This window comes from Salvelinus sp. IW2-2015, linkage group LG18 (genome assembly GCF_002910315.2).
Source record: "Salvelinus sp. IW2-2015 linkage group LG18, ASM291031v2, whole genome shotgun sequence".
Lineage (NCBI taxonomy): Eukaryota > Metazoa > Chordata > Actinopteri > Salmoniformes > Salmonidae > Salvelinus > Salvelinus sp. IW2-2015.
In genome coordinates, this window is record NC_036858.1 from 21,756,007 (window position 1) to 21,780,005 (window position 23,999).

The 23,999-nt window shown below is 41.2% G+C and overlaps 1 protein-coding gene across 1 annotated transcript in view; it reads left to right on the plus strand.

Moving 5' to 3' along the window:
- Positions 1-6,916: 6,916 nt before the first annotated feature.
- Positions 6,917-23,999, plus strand: part of LOC111978603 (transient receptor potential cation channel subfamily M member 4) — a 65,469-nt gene continuing 48,386 nt past the window's right edge. Inside the window, exons 1-6 of the mRNA XM_024008739.2 lie at positions 6,917-7,138; positions 9,669-9,730; positions 9,967-10,144; positions 17,622-17,802; positions 21,286-21,455; positions 22,114-22,291. Of these exons, the coding sequence (XP_023864507.1) occupies positions 7,082-7,138; positions 9,669-9,730; positions 9,967-10,144; positions 17,622-17,802; positions 21,286-21,455; positions 22,114-22,291 (826 nt within the window). The 5' untranslated portion in view covers positions 6,917-7,081. The remainder of the gene's footprint in view (positions 7,139-9,668; positions 9,731-9,966; positions 10,145-17,621; positions 17,803-21,285; positions 21,456-22,113; positions 22,292-23,999) is intronic.

Consider the following 23,999-nt stretch of genomic DNA (forward strand, 5'->3'; position numbering starts at 1 on the left):
TACATAAAAGTGCCCAAACACGGAACAATAGACAAAAAGTATGGCGCGTAACAATACCCACATAACATAAATACAATTTCACACAAAGACATGGAGGGGTTCAGAGGACTGAATACATGCAGTGTGATTAGGGAATGAAAACCAGGTGTGTATGGAACAATGGAATAAGACTATGCAATTAGCCCATTAAATGAATTATCTGACTCCATAGGATAAATGGATGCAGTGGCGCCACCTGGAACCCCAGCCCTCACTGGCCCTCCGGAGCTCTCTTATTCAATTCAATAAAGTGCGGATAAAGGAAGGGAGTAACTATAGATAGCCAAATGATGACACAGAGCTCTAAAATGGCCAGTGGAGCAAAAGCTGGACTCTGTAATTGTTTTATTCATATGGAAGTAATTCAAGTTAAGGAAGTATTTGTCATGTAAATACAATTACCATTGATAAAAAAAAGTTAGAAGGTCAAAAAGCCAAAAAGAAATTGGAGGGAAGAGGTCCCTCAACCAATAACAGTTGGTTGTATTCATGGAAGTCATATTGGGTTGAAGCTATTGAAGATTTAAGGAATCATTTTTCATGTAAAGTCAATAAAAATTCATTAAAAATAGACAAAGTCAAAAAATACAAAAGCAATTGCCGTAGATTGTACAGACAACGTCCCTGAACCAATAACAGTTGATTGTATTCATTAAAGTCATATGGGGTTGAAGTTATTGAAGTTTTAAGCAAGTATTTGACATATAATCAATTGAAATTCATAGAAAATAGCCAAAGTAAAAAAATACAAAGTAATTGCCGTAGATTGTACAGACAAGGTCCATGAACGAATAACGGTTTGTTGGATTCATGCAAGTGATATGGGGTGGAAGCTATTGAAGTTTTAGGCAAGTATTTTTGACAGTTAAATGTAACTAAATGTAATCCAAAATGTAATGTACATAACACCCAAAAGTAATTATTTATCATAAGTGGGCCATAAACAATAACTAGTAATGCATACTCCAAGAAAGGTTAAAATCTCACCTTTCTGGTAAAAATATTTATAATTTGCTGAGGTGTAGTCCCTCCCACCCCCCTCCTGAGTGGCGCAGCGGTCTAAGGCACTGCATCGCAGTGTAACTACAGGCCCGGGTTCATTCCCGGACCAACTGGACCAGCGTCGTCCGGGTTAGGGGAGGGTTTGACCGGAGGGGGGCTTTACTTGGCTCATCGTTCCTTAGTGACTCCTTGTGGCGGTCCCGGCTGCTTGTAGGCTGACCCCGGGCGCCAGTTGAACGGTGTTTCCTCTTACACATTGGTGCTGCTGGCTTCTGGGTTAGGCTGGCGGGTGTTAAGGAGCGTGGTTAGGCGGGTCATGTTTCGGAGAAAGCATGACTCCACCGTCGCCTTTCCCGAGCCCGCCAGGGAGTTGAAGTGATGAGACAAGACAGAAATTGTGGAGATTTTTTGTTTTATATAATCCTCCGCCCCCATTGCTGTGAACGTCACAGAGCTCTAGCTTGGCTTCCTGAACTCCTTAGGAACTCGCCTTTCATCGCATATTAATGTTGTCCGTCTATGACCAAAAGAAAGAAAGTTTTCATTTAAATTTAATTATTTTAGACGAATGGGTATAAATCTCAATGTGCTAAAGTGATAAAACCATTCTCCTGCTGCGCTACGATGTAAGGATTGCAGGCATGTGCTTTATCAGTGGCTTTGACATAGGGTTCAGCCAGGAGTTTGACAGTCGAAAGCGCAAATGAAGTGGTAGGAGGGACATTCCGGCTTCAAGTAGTTACAGATTTCAAATCCTACATCAAACAGGCTCAGAAAATATTATACTGTGTCCATAGGAACCAGGGCTTTTGCTCAATGCAAGCCATTCCGATCTATGGTATTCACAGTGATTTATACACAAACATGTCAGTCGGAATCGGCACCAGAACCACACAGGTCTCCTAAAAAGGGGACTTGGGTTGTGCCATGGCGGAGATCTTTGTGGGCTATGCTCGGCCTTGTCTCAGGATGGTAAATTGGTAGTTGAAGATATCCCTCTAGTGGTGTGGGGGCTGTGCTTTGGCAAAGTGGGTGGGGTTGTATCCTGCCTGTTTGGCCCTGTCCGGGGGTATCGTCGGACGGGGCCACAGTGTCTCCCAACCCCTCCTGTCTCAGCCTCCACTATTTATGCTGCAGTAGATTTTGTGTCGGGGGGCTAGGGTCAGTTCGTTATATCTGGAGTATTTCTCCTGTCTTATCCGGTGTCCTGTGTGAATTTAAGTATGCTCTCTGTAATTCTTTCGTTCTCTCGGAGGACCTGAGCCCTAGGACCATGCCTCAGGACTACCTGGCCTGATGACTCTTTGCTGTCCCCAATCCACCTGGCCGTGCTGCTGCTCCAGTTTCAACTGTTCTGCCTGCGGCTATGGAACCCTGACCTGTTCACCGGACGTGCTACCTGTCCCAGACCTGCTGTTTTCAACTCTCTAGAGATAGCAGGAGTGGTAGAGATACTCTGAATGATCGGCTATGAAAAGCCAACTGACATTTACTCCTGAGGTGCTGACCTGTTGCACCCTCGACAAACACGGATTATTATTTGACCCTGCTGGTCATCTATGAACATTTGAACATCTTGGCCATGTTCTGTTATAATCTCCACCCGGCACAGCCAGAAGAGGACTGGCCACCCCTCATAGCCTGGTTCCTCTCTAGGTTTCTTCCTAGGTTCTGGCCTTCCTAGGGAGTTTTTCCTAGCCACCGTGCTTCTACACCGGCATTGCTTGCTGTTTGGGGTTTTAGGCTGGGTTTCTGTACAGCACTGAGATATCAGCTGATGTAAGAAGGGCTTTATAAATACATTTGATTCACATTTAAGAGATTAAATTCATTGAAGAGTCAAAGCAAACAAAATAGCCATTTGTATTCACACAAGTGATATAGGGTTGAAGCTAAGCAAGTATTTTTTTTACATATGAGCTATTTCATTTCAAATAGCCAGTCAAAAATACAAAAGTTATTGCCATAGAGTGTACAGTTTAGGTCTATGAGCCAATAACAGTTAGTAGTACACTTGGAAGTCATATGGGGTGAAAGCTATTGACGTTCTATTAAAGTGTTTTTAATTTAAAGTCCATTCAATATCATAGAAAATAGCCAAAGTGAAAGAAATACTAAATTCCCTTACATCGTATTGAGGAGATCCCTGACCTACTAACAATTGTTTTAATTCATGAAAGTCCTTAGGGGTGGAAGATAAAAATTAAGCAATTATTTTTGACAAAAAATACAAAAGTAAATGCTGTAGCTCGGAGATGGCCGAGACCTCCGCAGTAGAGACAGCAGCGTCAAAAAGGCGCCACCTCACTCGTTCTGAGGCGGTTGTCGATCCTGATTGCCAGCATTAATCAGGGACTCGAGGTCCTCTCCCAGTTCCCGAGAGGCCAGTTCAGCCATGGAGTTAGACAAACCCTGGTGGAAAGCGGTGACCAGGACCTCCGTATTACACCCACTCTCAGAGGCGAGGGTGCAGAACTCAATAGCGAAGTCAGCCACTGGTCTGACCCCTTGGCGGATGTTGAACACTCGGCTTCTCGTCTGCCGACTGGGTGGTCGAAGACTCGTTGCAGCTCGGCAGTGAAGGCTAATGTGGAGCTGCAGGATGGTGGCAGCTGTGCCCACACAGCCGTTGCCCACGCCAGGGCCTCGCTCGAGAGTAGAGAGATGTAGGTGATCATGGCCCGATCTGTGTAGAACGAGGAGGACTGTAGCTCGAACACCAGAGGACACCGAGTGAGGAACCCCTTGCATCCTCCCGGGTGGCCGCCATACCGCTCGGGGGCTGAGATCTTGGGTTCCCTGGAGGAACTACAGCAACGCCTGTAGCACTGGGCGATGAGACTTGGAAGCTCCTGGGTTGAAGTTGGACTGGGGATGGAGGGAGTAGGTAAGTGCCCGGAGGGTCTCATTTGTGAGTTGTTCTTGCTGTCGCCCCAGCAGTGCTCCTTGATCTGGGTGATCTCTGCTGGGTCCATGTTTTGGCAGAAGCTTGCTGTGACATGGTGAGGTTGGACCCAGGTGCAGAGAAGAGACCAGACCAGAAATCAGTGGTTAAGGATAAACATAATACTTTACTGAGAAACAGTGAACAAAGGATCACAGTAACACTGGGAAACAAAAAAAAAAATACTCTCGAAACCTCACTCAGGAGACAACCGCACACAGCAAACAATTCAAGCTTCTGCAAAGGAAACCAGAACACACACCTCTTTTAACAGAAATCATAATGAGTAACAGGACACACCTGAGTGCCATTATTGTCTCTAGGACGGTCTCTGCCACCCTCTGGTGTCAGGTGGAACCATGACATCAGGAGGGAAGCAGTGAGTGACAGAGAAGGGGAGAAAGAAATGGGGAGGGATGGGGGTATTGTGAGAAACACTAAATTACAATATTGCCTCCCTGTGTAATTGGAGACATTAAACGATAACCTACAATAAGATTATTTCCTGCAAGACTGGGTTATACTATGACATGAAAATAATTCTGAAACTGAAATTCATCTCTTTATAATTATTATAAATTCTCTCCTTTGGGATGTATTGAGGGGAAAATCTTGGGGAACTGGTTATGAGGGAGTTTTCTGGGGAGATGTGTGTGAAGGATATTTCAGAAATAAACATGGTAATGTAAATCGTGACTCAGAGGAAATATGGCAGGAAAAATGGGATGATAAAGAAAGAGAGAGAGAGAGAGAGAGAGAGAGAGAGAGAGAGAGAGAGAGAGAGAGAGAGAGAGAGAGAGAGAGAGAGAGAGAGAGAGAGAGAGAGAGAGAGAGAGAGAGAGAGAGAGAGAGATTTGAGTTATTTTGGGCCATTGGGTTTCCTGCAGGTGAAGAAATTAAACAATGCTTTTGGGAACAATCGCTCCACTGCGAACGAGCGGGGGGAGAGGAGGAGTAGGAAAGGGAGGAGGGAAGTGTAAAAGAAGAGGAGTGATCATAGCACAAACACATAAACAAAATATTATCTAATATAAACATTTATGATGTTGACTTGGCTACTTTATAAGAAGTGTTTATATTTAAAGTGTAGCTATTACTAAATGTACAATAACACTGTCAAAAGTATTGATTTATTATAGGAGGAGAAGTTGGCTTGTGAGTATAGTAACCCTTGGACACCTCCCCTCACCCCATCTCTCCAGCTTATAAAAGAAGAAAGAAGGAGAAGAATATAATAAAAATAATTTCAGGATTAATGGTTTACCTAAAAAGGCATAACACGATTTTCAGTTTTCTTAGTGGTGAGTTTTTATTCATTTATACACTTGTATTAATTCATTCAAAGTCTGTTGCATTTGTATGTATAAATATGAGGGTGTATCAGTACTAAAAAAACTTTTTTAAATATTTGTTTTATAACCCCTCCCATGAGAAATTATAAATTTATGAAAATATAAAAAATGTATTCCTTGTTATTCCAGTGATAGCATGGATAATCATATCATGAAAGGTGCAATATATTACTCTATATTGGTATGCTATGTATGCAGTGTAATATTACAGTATATAATGCAATGTTATCGTCATTTCTATGTAATAATCATATCATCTTCCTTATAGGCCACCGCAGTATTGAGATGGCTGTACTGCTGCTTTTGACTGTGCCTCTGACTGTAGCCTTACCTCTCAGGTCAACACACAGGTGACTTATTGATCCCTTATAGACTGCATCTATGACCATAACCCTCAGACTTAACACGGGCAGAGCTACACTTTTTTTTTTTTTTAAGCGCGGGATAGGGTTATACTAAGAAACGTTTTCATCTGAAGAACCCTTTTTGGAAGAGAAGGGTCTTTTGTAAGGCAGAGTTCTACCTAAAACCTTTTTCATTCTTTGATTGTTTGGAAGGCAAGAAGGATACCTTGGAAGGCAAGAAGAGTTCTACAAAGAACCCTTCTGAATCTGAATAAGCTCTTTTACTGTATATTTTCTTCTTTCTTTTAAATAGAGCCTGAGCATTAGTGTTTACTGCAGTGTTTATTCTTTAACTTCAGGAGTTTGCATAATCTGATACGTTTGAAAAGATATGTTTGAGAATGTTTTAAACTGTACCTATAATATTTGTGCATATATTAAAGTAATTTGTTAAATCCACTCAATCAGTGTAGATGAAGGGGAGAAGGCAGTCATTCTGAATGCAATTTGTGTGTGACTGATAGTTCCAATTGTTGGATAAGCACATTCTGGCTAAATTCCAATAAGAATTACACATCACTCTGCTAGTGATGGGAAACCGAGGCTTTCTGAAGGCGTTGGCGCTTTCACCAAATTATACTGAAAAACGGTTCATTACTTTGCGCTTCATTATCTGTTCACAATGCACATTAGGGACCTCTGCCAGCCAGCAATACTTTTTTTTTTATCCACTGTTTTTATCAGAACTACGTGGCGCAGTGGTAAGTCGTTGGCTTCAGTAGCCTATAGCCTTCAGTAGCCTTCAGTAGCACCTGTGTAATGATCATGCTGTTTAATCAGCTTCTTGATATGCCACACCTGTCAAGTGGATGGATTGTCTTGGCAACAGAGAAATGCTCACCAACAGGAATGTAAAAAAAAAAGTGTGCACAACATTTTAGAGAAGTAAGCTTTTTGTGTATATGGAAAATTTCTAGGATATTTTATTTCAGCTCAATAAACATGGGACCAACACTTTACATGTTGCATTTCTATTTTTGTTTGTGTTATTATGAAATATTAAAGGTGGATAGTTTGGAGCATATTCAACGTTATTAGCCGCATTATTCAGTCCTGCCATGCCTCAATTGTCTGTCTAGACTGGACTTGTTATTCATACGCTGCATTGGTCTTACCCCATTTTCGCAATAAACTTTTTTCAGATTTCCTTCTATATACCCTTTCATGATTCTAACCACACCTACCTAGCAGACGTGTCGCGGAATGTAACCACAACGAAACTGGATTTTCATACTCAATTCTGAACGCTCACCGTATGACCACTAATTTAGAAAAGGTTAAGTCCAATGGATAACCTATCTGTTCATAGTTTTTCGTGAATAAAACGATAGGTATTTGAGATGAGCGATGCGGAAGGAGAAGGCGGCGGCGAAATGTCAAAGACCGAGAAAGATCAGGTGGGAATGCTTTAAAACAATTGTGAGAAATTGTATTCCGTTGTAACCTAAAGTTGACTGTACTATACAGTATTGATTTACCGCATGTGTGGCTATTTATTATGTGGGGCTAGACTACGATTGAAATAGGCTGAGCGTACCGTGGCGCGGCAGCAACGCGCTTTCAACACGGCTGCAATCAACATTTTGAAACGTGTCTATCGGGTAGCCTAGCTATGCACTACTGTAGAATGTGGGATAACAACATAGTTATGGTATTATTCGTTTGTAAAAAAAAAAATGTTGGCTATTCTTCCTGTTATGACATTATTTTACAATTGATCAATTGTAAATCTGAGTGTTTTTTTCGCATTGTGATTTTCCTTACACTTTCACTGTGTTCCCGAGCATCGCCAAAAGTATGCTGCATGAACATGAGTTTTTAAATACAGCAAATTCCCCTGTGTTAAATCAACACAGTGTTACATCTACCACTGGTCTGATTTAACACCGGTCCAGTGTATTGGGGTACACACTTTTCAGTGTTAAATTAACACACTGCTTAGTGTAAAGCCTTATTTGCATATTTCCTAGTGCCTTGCCTTTCAAGCATAGCAGCTTGAAGTAGCACTGCAGCACCCGCTGATAAATCACAATTTAAAAAAAATATATAAATAAAAGTTCCACCCACCAAATTAGTGCACTAGGCCTGTATTACTCCTGAATGAGCTGAGAAAAATACACATTTTCCATTTCAGTCCTGTGGCCTTCACCAAGTGAGATCCTAAGAGGATATTATTAGATGTATATTCTTCAACACAATACAACACATATTTTATAAAGGGCCTAGCTTTACCCTAATACAGTGGCCTGAACTCATGGTTTTACAGGTAACCGCAGGACTGCAAGCATGCTTGCAAAGTGATGTGTCATTTCTATTGGAATTCAGCAAGAGTGGGGATATCCAACATCTTGAATTTTTATTCACCCACAATATGAGACTACCTAAACCAAGGGGGGGCAAAGTACGGCCCGCCGGGCACTTCAAGCCGGCCCGCGAGACAAAATAAAAAAACTTTTTTTAATCGTTTTTTTATTGTCCTTTTTTTCTCTCCAATTTCGTGGTATCCAATTGGTAGTTACAGTCTTGTCCCATCGCAGCAACTTGCGTATGGACGCAGGAGAGGCGAGGGTCGAGAGCCTTGCGTCCTCCGAAACATGACCCAGCCAAGCCGCACTGCTTTTGGACACAATGCCCGCTTAACCCAGAAGCCAGCCGCAGCAATGTGTCGGAGGAAACACCTGGCAGCCTTGTCAGCGTGCATGCGCCCGTCCTGCCAAACCCTCTCCTAACCCAGATGACGCTAGGCCAATTGTGCGCTGCCTCATAGGTCTCCCAGTCTCAGCCAGCTGTGACATAGCCTGGGATCGAACCCGGTCTGTAGTGACACCTCAAGCACTGCATTGCAGTGCCTTAAATCACTACGCCACTCAAGAGGCACCTGCAAACAGATTTGAAAAAACTGTTGGTCTTTCAAAAAATGCAACCCTCTGTTGAATTTCAAAATCCCGTTTTGGCTCTCGATCTAAAAGTCTGCCCACCCCTGACCTAAACCGTCTAAACTGGAACAACCATTTCAGTAACGGTGCAATAAATCGGATTGGATTAGTTTAACAAATTGTATGTTATTTATATTTGAGTAGCACAAGATTAATTAATTAATGTACATGCAAAAACATAGATATTAAAACAAACAATTCTAAAAATCAACCTGCAATAGAGCATGCTGGGAAATATGATAATGATGGGTGTGGTTTTTAATACATGAATCAACACAATAAATGTGACACTGAAGATCAACACTAGGTAAGACTGGCCTATTTGCTATGTAGGAGTAATAATATGGCAAATGGGTGGCAAACCGGTGGCAGAGTTACTTGAAAATTATGCCATTGTTGATTAGATGCTTTTTTCATTAACTATTTTCTCTTGAATAATATGGTCTATCCACTAGAAACTCATGACATGGACAATATGGACACAGATGTACATTTTAAGAAAAAAAGGAATATATATATATATATATTTATATTATTGAAGTATAAATTATCACATTTTCAATTGATTACCTGTTAATTACTGAAATTACAGAAAATTCAGGTAACTTTGGTAAATTACTGGTAGTTAGGCACTTTTTTCAAAGCACCTATTACTTTCAACCTTTGGGGGCATCGGTGAGGTTTCAAGGTGTCCCAGAAAAAGCTGGAGAAAAACTAGCAAACAGAAAACAGCAGCAAAATCAATATTTTTCACATGTAATGCATGAGCACAGTTTGACAGGGTTGAAATATAAAAAACAGTGTCATATTTTGGAATTAATATTACAGGAGGCCTAACAGTTAGGCCCACTCTTAATTTAGTGAGGCACCCTGAAAGTGTCAGGGTGGAAACAACACCTGCAATAACACACCAAATCATATGTATTTTGCTTAATCAAATATCATCAATCTTGATGGTTATAAACTAACCTTCTCTTAATTATAATTTCAGAGCTGGATACCCAAAATTATCAAGAAACGAGTGTGCACAACTTTCGTAGAGGATTCTTTCAGGTAAAGTCTAATCGCATTCCCAGTTTCCCACATTCTCTACACTTGTTTTATTAACATTTCAATTTTTTCACCTATCGCTCAAAATAATGCAAGCTCAGGAGGCCAATAACTGTGTAAAGCTTGAATATAGTAATGATGAATACAATTAGGATTGTTATTCTTATAATGTAAATGATCAAAGTAATGATGAATCTTTTCCGATGCTGCTGCTGATTGTCCCATTTCCTCTCCCTTAGTAATGGCAGGCTGTGTCAGTGTGGGGGTACGCGGGACACCCATGAGTCAGTGGCTCTGGGGGACTATTTCAGCACAGCCATCGTCAGCCACTGGAACAGCTCCCAGCATTCCTCCGAGTACCCCACTGACGCCTTCGGAGAGCTGGAGTTCGCCGGCGCCAGCAAGAGACAAAGCAAAGTAGGTGTCTGTCTTTCTGTCTATCTGTATTCTTCTCCCTCTCCCTACAGTGGTTCCTCCTTTAAAAGTTGCGAGCTTACACCGCTGGACTTAGAGGTACCCAGCGTCACGGCTCCATTGCCCTCGGACCACCGCAAGGGGGAGTTTTAAAGCACTCATTATGCATTTGGGTCCCAAGGTTTTTATATGACCAATCATACCGAGTGGTTCCAATGATGAATTTGACGCGAGCCACCCATCCCTGGTGACTTTCTTCAGCAAAGATGGCTGACAAAACATTATGGTGGAAGGAAATGTAAGCAATTATAACGTCATATCGAGTCAAGCAAAACATTTACAATTGAGAGGAATATGTTAGTTAATGTAGAGACAAATGATTGTGCATATTTTTTTGTCATAAAGTTAATTTATGAAAATCGCTATTTAGGAAGTTTTTTTCCAGTCATATCCAATACCAGGTGTATCAAACCTCATTCTTTGAATGATGCTGTGTCTGCATGTATGTATCACAATTATACACTTCAACAGTGTTTACCACTCCTGCTCCTGGGACATCAATGATTACACATTGTAACTATGCTAGAACTAGAACCCTTGGTTTAAATAAAGGCTGATTTGTAATTCATATATATATATAGAATAAAAAACAGCCCATCCTGCCAGCATGCCCACAAGCGAAGAATGACGCGTGGAAGAGAGCGAGGAACGAGATGGGAGTTTTTTGCTCTGAAACTGGCATAATAATGTAATGAAATGAGCAGGGAGCAGGTTTTGAACCCTCAACATTTTGGCCCGAAGTCCAGCACGCTATCGACTGCCCAAATGTCTTAATTGGGGTTGGGGCCGATTGTGGCTAAAAACACTTTATCAATTGTAATCTTTATCATGTGGAAAGGGGGGAAAGTATTATTCGTTTTTCACAAGCGTAGTAGCAGGATGGGCTATTAGCTGAACAATAGACTATTCAACCTTTACTAAAGAATTGTCTAATAGCCGAGCTAGTTGTGAACCCCCCTGTCCAACTTGAGCTAGGTGTGAAATCTCTCCCCCCTCCTCTCCCAACTAATCATTTTTATCTATCGTTCCACATCTACAGTGGCTTCCCGAAAGTATTCACCCCCCTTGGCATTTTTCCTATTTTGTTACCTTACAACCTGGATTTAAAATAGATTTTTTGGGGGGTTTGCATCATTTGATTTACCCAACACTTTGAAGATGCAAATATATTTTTTTATTGTTAAACAAGCAAGAAATAAGACAAAAACTGAAAACTATTCACCCCCCAGTCAATACTTTGTAGAGCCACCTTTTGCAGCAATTACAGCTGCAAGTCTCTTTGGGTATGTCTCTATAAGCTTGGCACATCTAGCCACTGGGATTTTTGCCCATTCTTCAAGGCAAAACTGCTCCAGCTCCTTCAAATTGGATGGGTTCCACTGGTGTACAGCAATCTTTAAGTCATACCACAGATTCTCAATTGGATTGAGGTCTGGTCTTTGACTAGGCCATTCCAAGACATTTAAATGTTTCCCAATAAACATCACAAGTGTTGCTTTAGCAGTATGCTTAGGATCATTGTCCTGCTGGAAGGTGAACCTCGGTCCCAGTCTCAAATCTCTGGAAGACTGAAACAGGTTTCCCTCAAGAATTTCCCTGTATTTAGCACCATCCATCATTCCTTCAATTCTGACCAGTTTCCCAGTCGCTGCCAATGAAAAACATCCCCACAGCATGATGCTGCCACCGCCATGCTTCTCGGGGTGATGAGAGGTGTTGGGTTTGCGCCAGACATAGCAATTATCTTGATGGCCAAAAAGCTCAATTTTAGTCTCATCTGACCAGAGGACCTTCTTCCATGTGTTTGGGGTCTCCCACATGCCGTTTGGCGAACACTTTAAGCAATGGCTTTTTCCTGGCCACTCTTCTGTAAAGCCCAGCTCTGTGGAGTGTACGGCTAAAGTGGTCCTATGGACAAATACTCCAATCTCCGCTGTGGAGCTTTGCAGCTCCTTCAGGGTTATCTCTGGTCTCTTCGTTGCCTCTCTGATTAATGCCCTCCTTGCCTGGTCTGTGAGTTTTGGTGGGCGGCCCTCTCTTGGCAGGTTTGTTGTGGTGACATATTCTTTCCATTTTTTTAATAATATATTTCATAGCAAAGGGGGTGAATACATATGCACGCACCACTTTTTCGTTAGAATTTTTTTCAAAGAAGTACATTTTTTCATTTCACTTCACCAATTTGGACTATTTTGTGTATGTCTATTACATGAAATCCAAATAAAAATCCATTTAAATTACAGGTTGTAATGCAACAAAATAGGAAAAACGACAAGAGGGATGAATACTTTTGCAAGGCAATGTACCTACACGTATCTACCTACACACAGTTAGTGTTCTGAAAAAACATACATATATATTTATTTGTCATGGCTCCCGAGTGGCGCAGCAGTCTAAGACACTGCATCTCGGTGCAAGAGGCGTCACTACAGTCCCTTGTTCGAATTCAGGCTGTATCACATATGACCATGATTGGGAGTGCCATAGGGCGGCGCACAATTGGCCCAGCGTCATCCGGGTTTGGTCGGAGTAGGCCGCCATTTGTAAATAAGAATTTGTTCTTACCTGACTTGCCTAGTTAAATATAAAATTACTTAACTGGATGAGGTAGGCTATGAGGCTTGACAGCCTAATAGAAGTAGGATTTATTTTATTATCCCTACTTACAATTGCAACTGGTCAGAAATGTAGCATCCTACATAAAACAATAATTTAAAGAAAAAAAGTATGCACGTTCGAACTAAAACAATGTACCTAATAATGAAAAGCGCACATTTGTAAATCCCAAACTCTAAAAGTAATTGGAAAGTTAGATACAAATTATGTGTGACACAATAAAGAATGTAAACAAGATGCTATGTTTTTATTTACAGTAGTGATGGACAACTGGTGGCATTTTGAAAACAGGTTTTCAAACACTTGTTTTTCACAACTGTAGCAGGTGTAGCCCATCATGCAAATGTTTCCTATTAGCAGGACAATAGACTTTTTATAACCCGGCTACTGTTGTGAAAATCCCTCAACTTGCAATGTATTCGATGCTTAAGCACCCTAAAGTGTTACATTTCTAACTCAAAACAGCAGTGCAGATTTTCTTCAACATCTTTATGCTTTCGTGAATAAAATAAAATAATGAGAAAAAATGCATTCAAATGGGGATGTTTATATAAACTTCATTTTAGTCGCACTTCCACCCAGCTCCACGACCACAGTTAAAACCTTGCTGAGATGAATGTATTTGTTGCATTGTTGTGTCGTCAATTTCTCTTGCCAAAACATCTTGATGGCCTTGACTAGTTCATCTTTGCTTGTCGGCTTGGCAGAGTTACAGATGAATGTTTTCAGTTGATGCCAAACAAGTTCGATCGGGTTTAAATCAGGAGACCTACATGTAGAGATTAAAAATATATTTTTAAACATACTGTAGGACTACCGAAGGTTTTGTAGGTCTTTTACTTATTTGTATTTAACCTTTATTTTACTACATAAAGGTCTACTTACTCTGCTGGCGTCTTGACCCAGTTTATGCCCTCATTTACAATGCAAACCCTTGCGGCAGTGTGTTTTGGGTCATTGTCTGCATTTGGAGATGAAAAAAATACATTTAGGTACAATAATAGAAATATACATGTAAATAGGCCTAAACGTAACAAAATATTGCTATAATCCGACCTTGAAATAAACTATGTGTACCCAGAAACACCTCTCTGACAGGGTCCAGCATATCTCTGATTTCTTCATCGTTTTCAACAAGCCAGCTTCTTTCTATGGTGCTATCCGTTCCAGGGTTAGGACTGTAAGCACCAGAGGACTTGAAAATGAGCCGAAGCTGAGAGGATCACCAAAACTAAAGGTATTTTTGTTTCAGAGCATTTCATCTAAAAAAAGAAGGTATATAGCCTATCAATGTGTAGGCATACTGTGTAATAAAATCGATAATTGTTTACTTAAAACGCGAATGTGTTTTTGCAGAGCTTACAACCATGTCGACAACCATCCGTGGAGATCAGTGGACAAAGGGCTGGAAAAAACGCATGGTTGCCAAGAAAGCGGTTAGGGCTAGGGTCCTTTTTTCAGAATTTCCGCCTGACTGACGTGCCCAAAGTAAACTGCCTATTACTCAGGCCCAGAAGCCAGGATATGCATATAATTGGTACCATTGGATAGAAAGCACTTTGAAGTTTGTAGAAATGTTAAAATAATATATCAGACTATAACACAATTTATATGGTAGGAGAAAAACCAACCAGAAGTGTTTTTTTGTTGTTGAGATCCCGTGCTCTTACAATGGAAAGCTATGGGTCCTATGCAATTCCAGCTCCCATATTGCAATTCCTATGGCTTCCACTAGATGTCAACAGTCTTTGTTCAAGGTTTCAGGCTTGTTTCTTCCAAAACGAGGAAGAATTTTGAGTTTTGGTACGAGGAGTGACAGTTGGAAATCAGTGTCTGGATTCGTGACGAAGAGGACGCACACTTGCTAATCTTACCTTTCTATTGAACATACTTCTTTCCAGATGAAATATTATAGTTGAACCACATTTTAGGGTACCTGAGATTAAATAGAAACGTAGTTTGGCTTGTTCTAACAAAGTTTAGCGATAGCTTTATGGATTCGTTTGTCTGCATGTAGAACTCAAATCGATGGCGTCAACTAAACTGACGTTTTGCGAACAAAACGACCATGCATGTTGTAGCTGGTACCCTTTGGATTGCAAATCAGAGGAAGATTTTCAAAAAGTAAATGATTATTTAATCGCTATTTGTGATTTTATGAAGCCTGTGCTGGTTGAAAAATATGATTATGTGGGACGCTGTCCTCAAACAATCGCATGTCATGCTTTCGCTGTAAAGCATATTGTAAATCGGACAATGCAGTTAGATTAACAAGAATTTAAGCTTTTAAATAATATAAGACACCTGTATGTACCTAGATGTTTAATATCCATAATTTTAAAGATTATTTATTTGAATTGCGCGCCCTCCAATTTCACCAGAAATTGTCGACAGGTGTCCCGCTGACGGGACGCCTAGCCCTAAGATTAAGCTAGATTCTTAAAATGTGTACGCCTCATTTGTGTGTTGGAGTCACTTCTAATTCTTAATTGATCTACCGTTTCTATCACAGGCCACTGTAATCTATAGGGGCTCAGGGCGGTATCATTCTGCTCATCTGATGAAGGTGCTCATGGGCGAGGAATGAGATGGAGTCACAATCCATGCCAGGCACACTTGTGAGTTCTGGAACTCCACCTCCGACAGACAGAGTCAACATACGTGGCGGGTTTGTCAGGTCGTCGGTTCACCCTGACATTTCCATTCCTCTTCTGACAACAGAACTTGACCAACTGCTCACCAGGCACAGCATGGGCCGCCCGGACCGTTATGCTGTTCTTGTCATGCTGTTCTGCTATTCCAAGGATGTGTAACTGAAGAATATAGATAAAAAATACTCTTTCAAAATGCTGATGTTTATTTAGTTATGGATCCATAAGAAATTATTTTGTCAAATATTCTTAAGATATGTGTTGAAGCTAGTGATGTCTGCTAAAAAATAATTCTAAAAAAACAAACTGGCTATATTTACAAAATAGTGAGAATGTCTCACCCCATGTTCAAGAATTGCCTTTTTCTCGCTCACTCTAGGTTAAATAAAAACAAAATCTCCAAAATATCGATACTTTTTAAACAAAGTGATTATTATGAATTCCTTTAGAATTATATAAAAGTCTCTTATCTAATGGAAAATGCCCCTGAGATATTAGTTTAGAGTCCTACAATCCTCTAAATGTAATTATTGGCAGAGAGTTACATCATTGAAAAAATATTTTTAGATATACTGTAGGCCTACCATAGGTGAAATTAGTCTCACTAGTGTTGAGTAATGTTCTGTTAAAAATGGTGTAGGTCTTATTTATTTAAAGAGCAAATTGAAGTTAGAAGCAAAAGCCCACAACTGTTTTTTGAGTTTTTTTATTTTCACTTAATCTCTATTTGGGTATTGGTTAGACAAGAATTTGAAAATTCAGGTGCAGAAATGTTATGCTCTTAGTGCAAACTTTATTTAACTAGGCAAGTCAATTCTTATTTACAAGGACAGCCTACTCCTTCCTCCCTGTCGGGCAATTGAACCCCGGTCACGCACGTGCCCTGTGGGGATTCTTCAGCTAAATAGCCCAGTACTGTACTGCCGACCGTCACGTTGTACAGCGCCATATTTTCCATTCCATCCTAATGGAAACCCAGAGGGTTTTTAGTTTTTCTTGGAATGGAAAAAACATATTAATCAAATTAATTAAGCAAGTACCAGTCAAAAGTTTGGACACACCTACTCATTCCAGGATTTCTCTTTATTTTTACTATTTTCTACATTGCAGAATAATAGTGAAGACATGACAACTATGAAATAATACATATGGAATCAGTTAAAAACAAATTCTTATTTACAAGGACAGCCTACTCCTTCCTCCCCATCGGGGATTTGAATCCCGGTCTCCCGCGTGCCCCGCATTCTGTAGTACAGACATGGCCTGCTCTCCCTTATATAAGGAATTAGGCACTTTCCCATGTTTACTACAGTATGTATTGTAGACTGCACAGAAGCCTAATAAACAAATAAACACATTTTGTTAATAATATAATGATAAAAATACTCTTTCAAAATGCAGATGTTGATTTAGTTATGGATCCATAATGAATTACTATGGAATAAATATCACTGATTTACAGAAATATTGGAACAAAGTTGTCTAATGAAGGCAAATAATTTAGAATCCTGTAGCCTTCTCCTGACCGTCACGTTGTACAGTGCCATATTTTCCATTCCATGAGGGTTTCGTTTTTTATTCTTCTCTGAATAGAAACACCATAATATTAATCAAATTAATTAAGCCAAATTTCTTAAAATCAATCCCATATACTATGTTATTACAAAAAGGTTTTAAATTCTCTGATAACGCCAATGCAGAAGACTATCAAATGCTTCTCAAAGATGTCCTCTGGTGGTCAAACTAGCAATAAGTTGCATTAACAGAAAAAATGGCTGACAAATAGATAACGTGCCACAGAATGCTGCAGCAGCCCCAGGGTGTGCCGCAGTATGACACAGCTTTTAAAAGAGGAACCACTGTAGATCTATTTGCTTTCTCTCACTATGTATGTACTTGTCTGACTGTTTCTCTCTCTGCTGCTTCCATCTTTCATACTGCTTTCTTTCCCCTGTCGACATTSATTTTGTTCCTGAATTGATTAATCATCATTACTATGGCTTTCTGGTAATAATGATAGAGCAGAGACACAGATCTTTTACATTAGTGCAGATGAAGGGAAGGAGACGAAGAGAGTATCCTATACTATATACAATATTATTGTATAGACTGTCTACTATTGGCATGTACTATTCTTTCTCTCTCTCCCCTAGTTCCTGCGTCTCTCGTGGGACACCCCTCCTTCCATCGTCTACACCCTGATGACGGCCCACTGGGGGCTACCTCCGCCCAACCTGGTGGTGTCAGTGGTGAGCGGGGAGGGGAGGGCAAAGGTCAAGACGTGGGTACGGGAGGTCCTGAGGCAGGGATTGGTCAAAGCCTCCCAGAGCACAGGTACTGATGGAACCGCCTCCTCTCCTTACTCAATGGCACTTTCTGAACACGCACGTGCATAAAGATGGCAGAATACAGATATGACGTCATTGTTTTGGCACTATCTACAGAGTTTTTAAACTATGACGCCCAACATTGTTCAATTGGGATCATGTATACTGTGCTAAATACAGATATAAAAAGAGAGTAACGGTGAGAAAGCTACAATACAGAAAACGTATCAAACGAGGTAAGTCCATGGAGGCCGCCACCTTTGTAGGTGAGTTTTTTGATATACTGTAATCAGTAGCGGCCATTTTAAGATGACGGAGGACAGTTATTATAATTTTTTTATGAGCATGGCATTATTTATATTATTTTTATTATTACAGCATGTCATTCATATTCCATTCAGTCATGTCAATGTAACATTGACAGGTTTAAGCTACTACAAATTTTCCCAAACCCATCATGAGGTTGCTACAACCTAGCCTGTAACTGAAAGTTTACAATGTAGGTGCACAGGTCGAGAGAACATTTTTTGTCATCAAAATAACAGACAGTGACACATTCAATACCGCCTTCCACACTCTTGCCTGCTTCTAGTTGATCTAGGGTGTAATCAACAGTTGCAAACGAGAATTTCTGTTGGACAAATTCAGGTGTGTTTATACCCGTTTCGATCCGTTTGCCCCCATTTTTCAACAGAATCGGCAGAATGAATACAGCCCTGATCACACGCAAACACAGTTCACTTTCATAGCAGCCAAATACAAACAGCATGATCATTTTTATCGTTGTATAATTCCTTCTCGTATCTACGCGATCTCCTCTCACATTTTCCCTTCACTTGTGGACATAAGAGCACAACACATTAGCTGTCTGTGACCAGGTGAAAAAACCTTCCCAAGCCAAACCTTCATATCATAACCGCTAACCTCTACACATAGCCTACATTGTTGTCACCATATTAGTTAACGTCATAGCCGCTACAATCATGCAGTTCAGTGTACAGTCAGCAAGCAGTTTAGTAGTTACACCGGAGGGCCCCGGTGGCATTAAATTAATAAAACCAGAAGCTTACCTTGACTTGGAAGAGTTCCAGTGTTGGATAGCCATAGCCAGCTAGCTAACATAGCACCACTCTCTGTTTGAGCCACGTGTTTGAGTAGGTAAAAACTAGCTAGCTAGTTGGGGTGGCAGGTAGCCTAGTGGTTAGTGTTGGGCCAGTAACCGAAAGGTTGCTGGATTGAATCCCCGAGCTGACAAGGTAAAAATATGTCGTTCTGCCCCTGAACAAGAGAGTTAACCCACTGTTCCCTGGTAGGCTGTCATTGTAAATAAGAATTTGTTTTTAACTGACTTGTCTAGTTAAATTAAGCCGTGGAAAAAAATACAACGAAATATAGCTCTTTCTTCTCATTCATTTTTGAAGAAAATGATTTGTTCAAAACAGCTCAAGTGTTGTCTTTCTCTCTCTTTGAGTCAACTACTCACCACATTTTATGCATTGCAGCGCTAACTAGCTGAAGTTTATGCTTTCAGTACTAGATTCATTCTCTGATCCTTTGATTGGGTGGACAACATGTCAGTTCATGCTGCAAGAGCTCTGATAGGTTGTAGGACGTCCTCCGGATGTTGTCATAATTACTGTGTAAATCTATGGAAGGGGCTGAGAACCATGAGCCTGCTAGATCAATGTACCCAGAGGAGGATGGAAACTAGCTGTCGCCCAGGTAGATCATTGTGCTTCCCTACAGAGTGCTGTTGAGGATGCTTTAGACCTTCATTGCAAAAAGTGTTTTAATAAATTATTTGGTGAGGTGAATATATTTAGTATAGGTTTATCTAAAAAGGATAACTTTTTTAATGTCTCACTATTTTTATTTTTATGAAATCCACTAACTGTAATATATTGTGACCATCCAGGACAATACATTGGGATTTTAGGCAAATACTGAAACTCTAGGTTTTATTAAGTCACAACATTTGCTGATTTGAAAACTTAGCCACACAAAAAAGGCTGCAACAGTTTTTTCTGTAAGTGCGTACTTATAGCAACAGGAAAGACACTAAGAACTGAGGACAATTCTCACCCTACTGTATGACCTCTGCCTTGCACAACCACTATACAACTCTCTCGCCGTGCAATACCACAGTGAGTGTGAGCATATTTATTGTTTTGTCTTGAACTCTTAGGCCTCAGAGGGACTTCTGGAGAACGACAAGTAGCTGGTGCGGGCCCGTGGCCTCATCATTTCAGGAGAGAGGAAATGGTCATTGTACTCCAAATTAGTCCCATACCCCGATGGGTGATAGGGAATCGTGGAAATCCACTACTGTTCACAGCTGTCCCGCCCTCTACACTCTCTGACCCAGTGGTTACCAAAGTTGTACAAGCTGTGACCCACCTTTCTGATCCTTTATGAATTTTCCCGTGACCCTTTGAATATACTAGGATATTTGGAAAACCTTGCTCTCTAACCTGTCATTTTCATAAGAAGTAGAGGGGTCTTTCAAGAGATAATACAATCGCATGAATTGTCTCCCCTCATATCTCCAGGTATTCTGCTCCATCTAGCTTATTAGTAAGTGGATTTATAATTATTTTTTAAATCACCTTTGCTGTGTTTCAGCCTCCTATGTTATGCAATATGTAACGTTCCTTTAATATTTTTTTTAACATTTAACCTTTATTTTTAACTAAGCAAGTTAGTTAAGAACAAATACTTATTTACAATGATGGCCTACACCGGCCAAACCCGGACGACGCTGGGGATTTGTGCGCCGCTCTATGGGACTCCCAATCACGGCCAGTTGTGATACAGCCTGGATTCGAACCAGGGTGTCTGTAGTGACACCTCAAGCGCTTAGATGCTGTGCCTTAGACTACTGCGCCACTCACAAACATTTTATATGAGATGCTCTGGTTTTTAGCATTTAATTGAGAAGCTCTACTCCCACTCCCCCACTCCAGCTTCACATACAACACCCACCATTATCTAGGTTAAAAGCTACTGCTGATGCAAGCACAAATAACATTGAACTTAAGAGTGGTAGGGAAGAGAGAGTAATTGGCTCAATAAGGAGAAGTACGAGGAGAGGACAGATGTATTTAGACAATCAATAATCCTGAATTAAAATTTTGAAAATTATGACTAAAGAACCAGTGATAATGAGTGAGTGAGTTGCCATGACTTGTTTTTTGTAACATTTGGTCTCTATAAAAGTGGCCTCACCATTCTACAAAATCTACAACATTAGGCCTACTCAGTTGTTTTCCTAGCAAGCAACTGACAATGACTGAATCGTCTGCTAACATTATTAGCTATTTCTCTTGTATCATATTTGCTCCAAGTAACCATCATTACTTGTCAATATAATACCATTTTACCACTTTTAACTGGAAATATACTTGATCATGTAATAACACCCCATGATATTCTCCTCTCACACACACACACACACACACACACATACACACACATACACCTACTACTACAGGAGCGTGGATACTGACTGGAGGCCTGCGTGAGGGTGTCGGGAGGTGTGTAGGGGAAGCGGTAAGGGACCATGCCACCGCTGCCTCCTCTGTCTCCCTGAACAAGGTGGTGGCTCTGGGCATCGCTCCCTGGGGCCTGGTCCACAACCGCCAGCAGCTGGTCAATCCGCAGGTAATGCACGCACACACGCTATCGTGCCGAACCAAACTGCTAACTCAGATATTTCCTTTTTCAGCATAGTTCAAGAAACTATGGTGGAAATGATGGTAGATATTTTGGCTTGGCTCGGTTTGGCTCAGTTTTATTTATTTCACCTTTATTTAACCAGGTAGGCCAGTACAACTGTGACCTGGCCAAGATAAAGCAAAGCAGTGCGACACAAACAACAACACAGAGTTACACATGGAATAAACAAACGTACAGTCAATAACACAATAGGAAAAAAGTCTATATACAGTGTGTGCAAATGGCATGAGGAGGTAAGGCAATAAATAGGCCATAGTATATAGGCCAAGTAATTACGATTCAGCAAATTAAGACTGGAGTGATAGATGTGCAGGTGATGATGTGCAAGTAGAACTACTGGTGTGCAAAAGAGCAAAAAAGTCAATAAAAACAATATGGGGATGAGGTAGGTAGATTGGATGGGCTATTTACAGATGGGCTGTGTACAGCTGCAGCGATCGGGTTAGCTGCTCAGATAGCTGATGTTTAAAGTTAGTGAGGGAGATATAAGTCTCCAACTTCAGCGATTTTTGCAATTAGTTCCAGTCAAAGTAGTATGAAAAGCCCTCATGTTCTGACCATGTCTTGTTTCCCCCTCTTTCAGGGTAGCTTTCCTGCTAGGTACTACTTCCAGAACACGTCCCGTGACTCATGTTGCCTGGACAACAACTACCAGGCCTTCCTTCTGGTGGATGATGGGAGTGTAGGCCGCAGAGGGGGCGAGGCAGGCTTCAGGGCCCGGCTAGAGGACTATATTTCCCATCAGCGCACAGGCATCTGGGGTGAGAGACGTTGGATTCAAATACGTCAATTTAGTCTCTGTTCTAATTCAGGCTAAATAAAAGCACGTGCCTCAGGTAAACCATGTGAGAAATAAGGGCACTACTTCCGGTGGAGGGCGTCTTTATTTGAATCCATACTAGTATATGGTTTTAGCTTGTTGTTGCCACCTGACTGCGTGGCTTCAACCTATCCAAAATGTATCCTTTCCTCCCTCCTTGAAGTAATCACTCATCAGCATGACTGGACAATCATGTTAGATCAGTTATCACCTCAAGGAAGGGAGAAAGGAAAGATGTATTTGAACAGGGCCTCCTTTTGTCTCTGTTGCCCTGCTGTCGTGGTTCTGGTTGAACTGGATAGGTTAAAGCTAGGCTGTCATGTGGCAACACCAAGCTATTACCATATTACTTATACTAGTATTGATTTGAATTCTAGAGGATGATTAATCTTGCGTTACCACAGAGGTTCTGGCCCTTCTTTGGACACTGTGTTAACTAACCTCCAGACGAGCTTCAATGCCATACAACACTCCTTCCGTGGCCTCCAACTGCTCTTAAATGCAAGTAAAACTAAATGCATGCTCTTCAACCGATCGCTGCCCGCACCTGCCCGCATCACTACTCTGGACGCTTCTGACTTAGAATATGTGGACAACTGCAAATACCTAGGTGTCTGGTTAGACTGTAAACTCTCCTTCCAGACTCACATTAAGCATCTCCAATCCAAAATTAAATCTAGAATCGGCTTCCTATTTCGCAACAAAGCATCCTTCACTCCTGCTGCCAAACATACCCTCGTAAAACTGACTATCCTACCGATCCTTGACTTCGGCTTTGCTATTTACAAAATAGCCTCCAACACTTTACTCAGCAAATTGGATGCAGTCTATCACAGTGCCATCCGTTTTGTCACCAAAGCCCTATATACTACCCACCACTGCGACCTGTATGCTCTCGTTGGCTTGCCCTCGTTTCATATTCGTCGCCAAACCCACTGGCTCCAGGTCATCTATAAGTCTTTGCTAGGTAAAGCCCTGCCTTATCTCAGCTCTCTGGCCACCATAGCAGCAGCCACCCGTAGCACACACTCCAGCAGGTATATTTCACTGGTCACCCCCAAAGCCAATTCGACTTTTGGCCGCCTTTCCTTCCAGTTCTCTGCTGCCAATGACTGGAACGAATTGCAAAAATCACTGAAGCTGGAGACTCGTATATCCCTCACTAGCTTTAAGCACCAGCTGTCAGAGCAGCTCACAGATCACTGCACATAGTGTTACGGCTGTCGTCTTCCTCCTCTTCCTCGGACGAGGAGAGGAGAGAAGGATCGGTGGACCAATACGCAGCGAGGTAATTAGACATAAATTATATTTATTGAAACACGAAGACGAAATACGAAAACACTTGGAAATTACAAAATAACAAACACGACGTAGACAGACCTGAACATGGAACTTACATAACTACACGCAGAACTCACGAACAGGAACAGACTACATCAAACGAACGAACAGCCAAGACAGTCCCGTGTGGTGCACATACACAGACACGAAAGACACAGGAGACAATCACCCACAAACAAACAGTGAGAACAACCTACCTTAATATGACTCAATCAGAGGAAATGCCAAACACCTGCCTCTAATTGAGAGCCATACCAGGCAAGCCTTTAACCCAACATAGAAACACAACACATAGAAATGCCCACCCC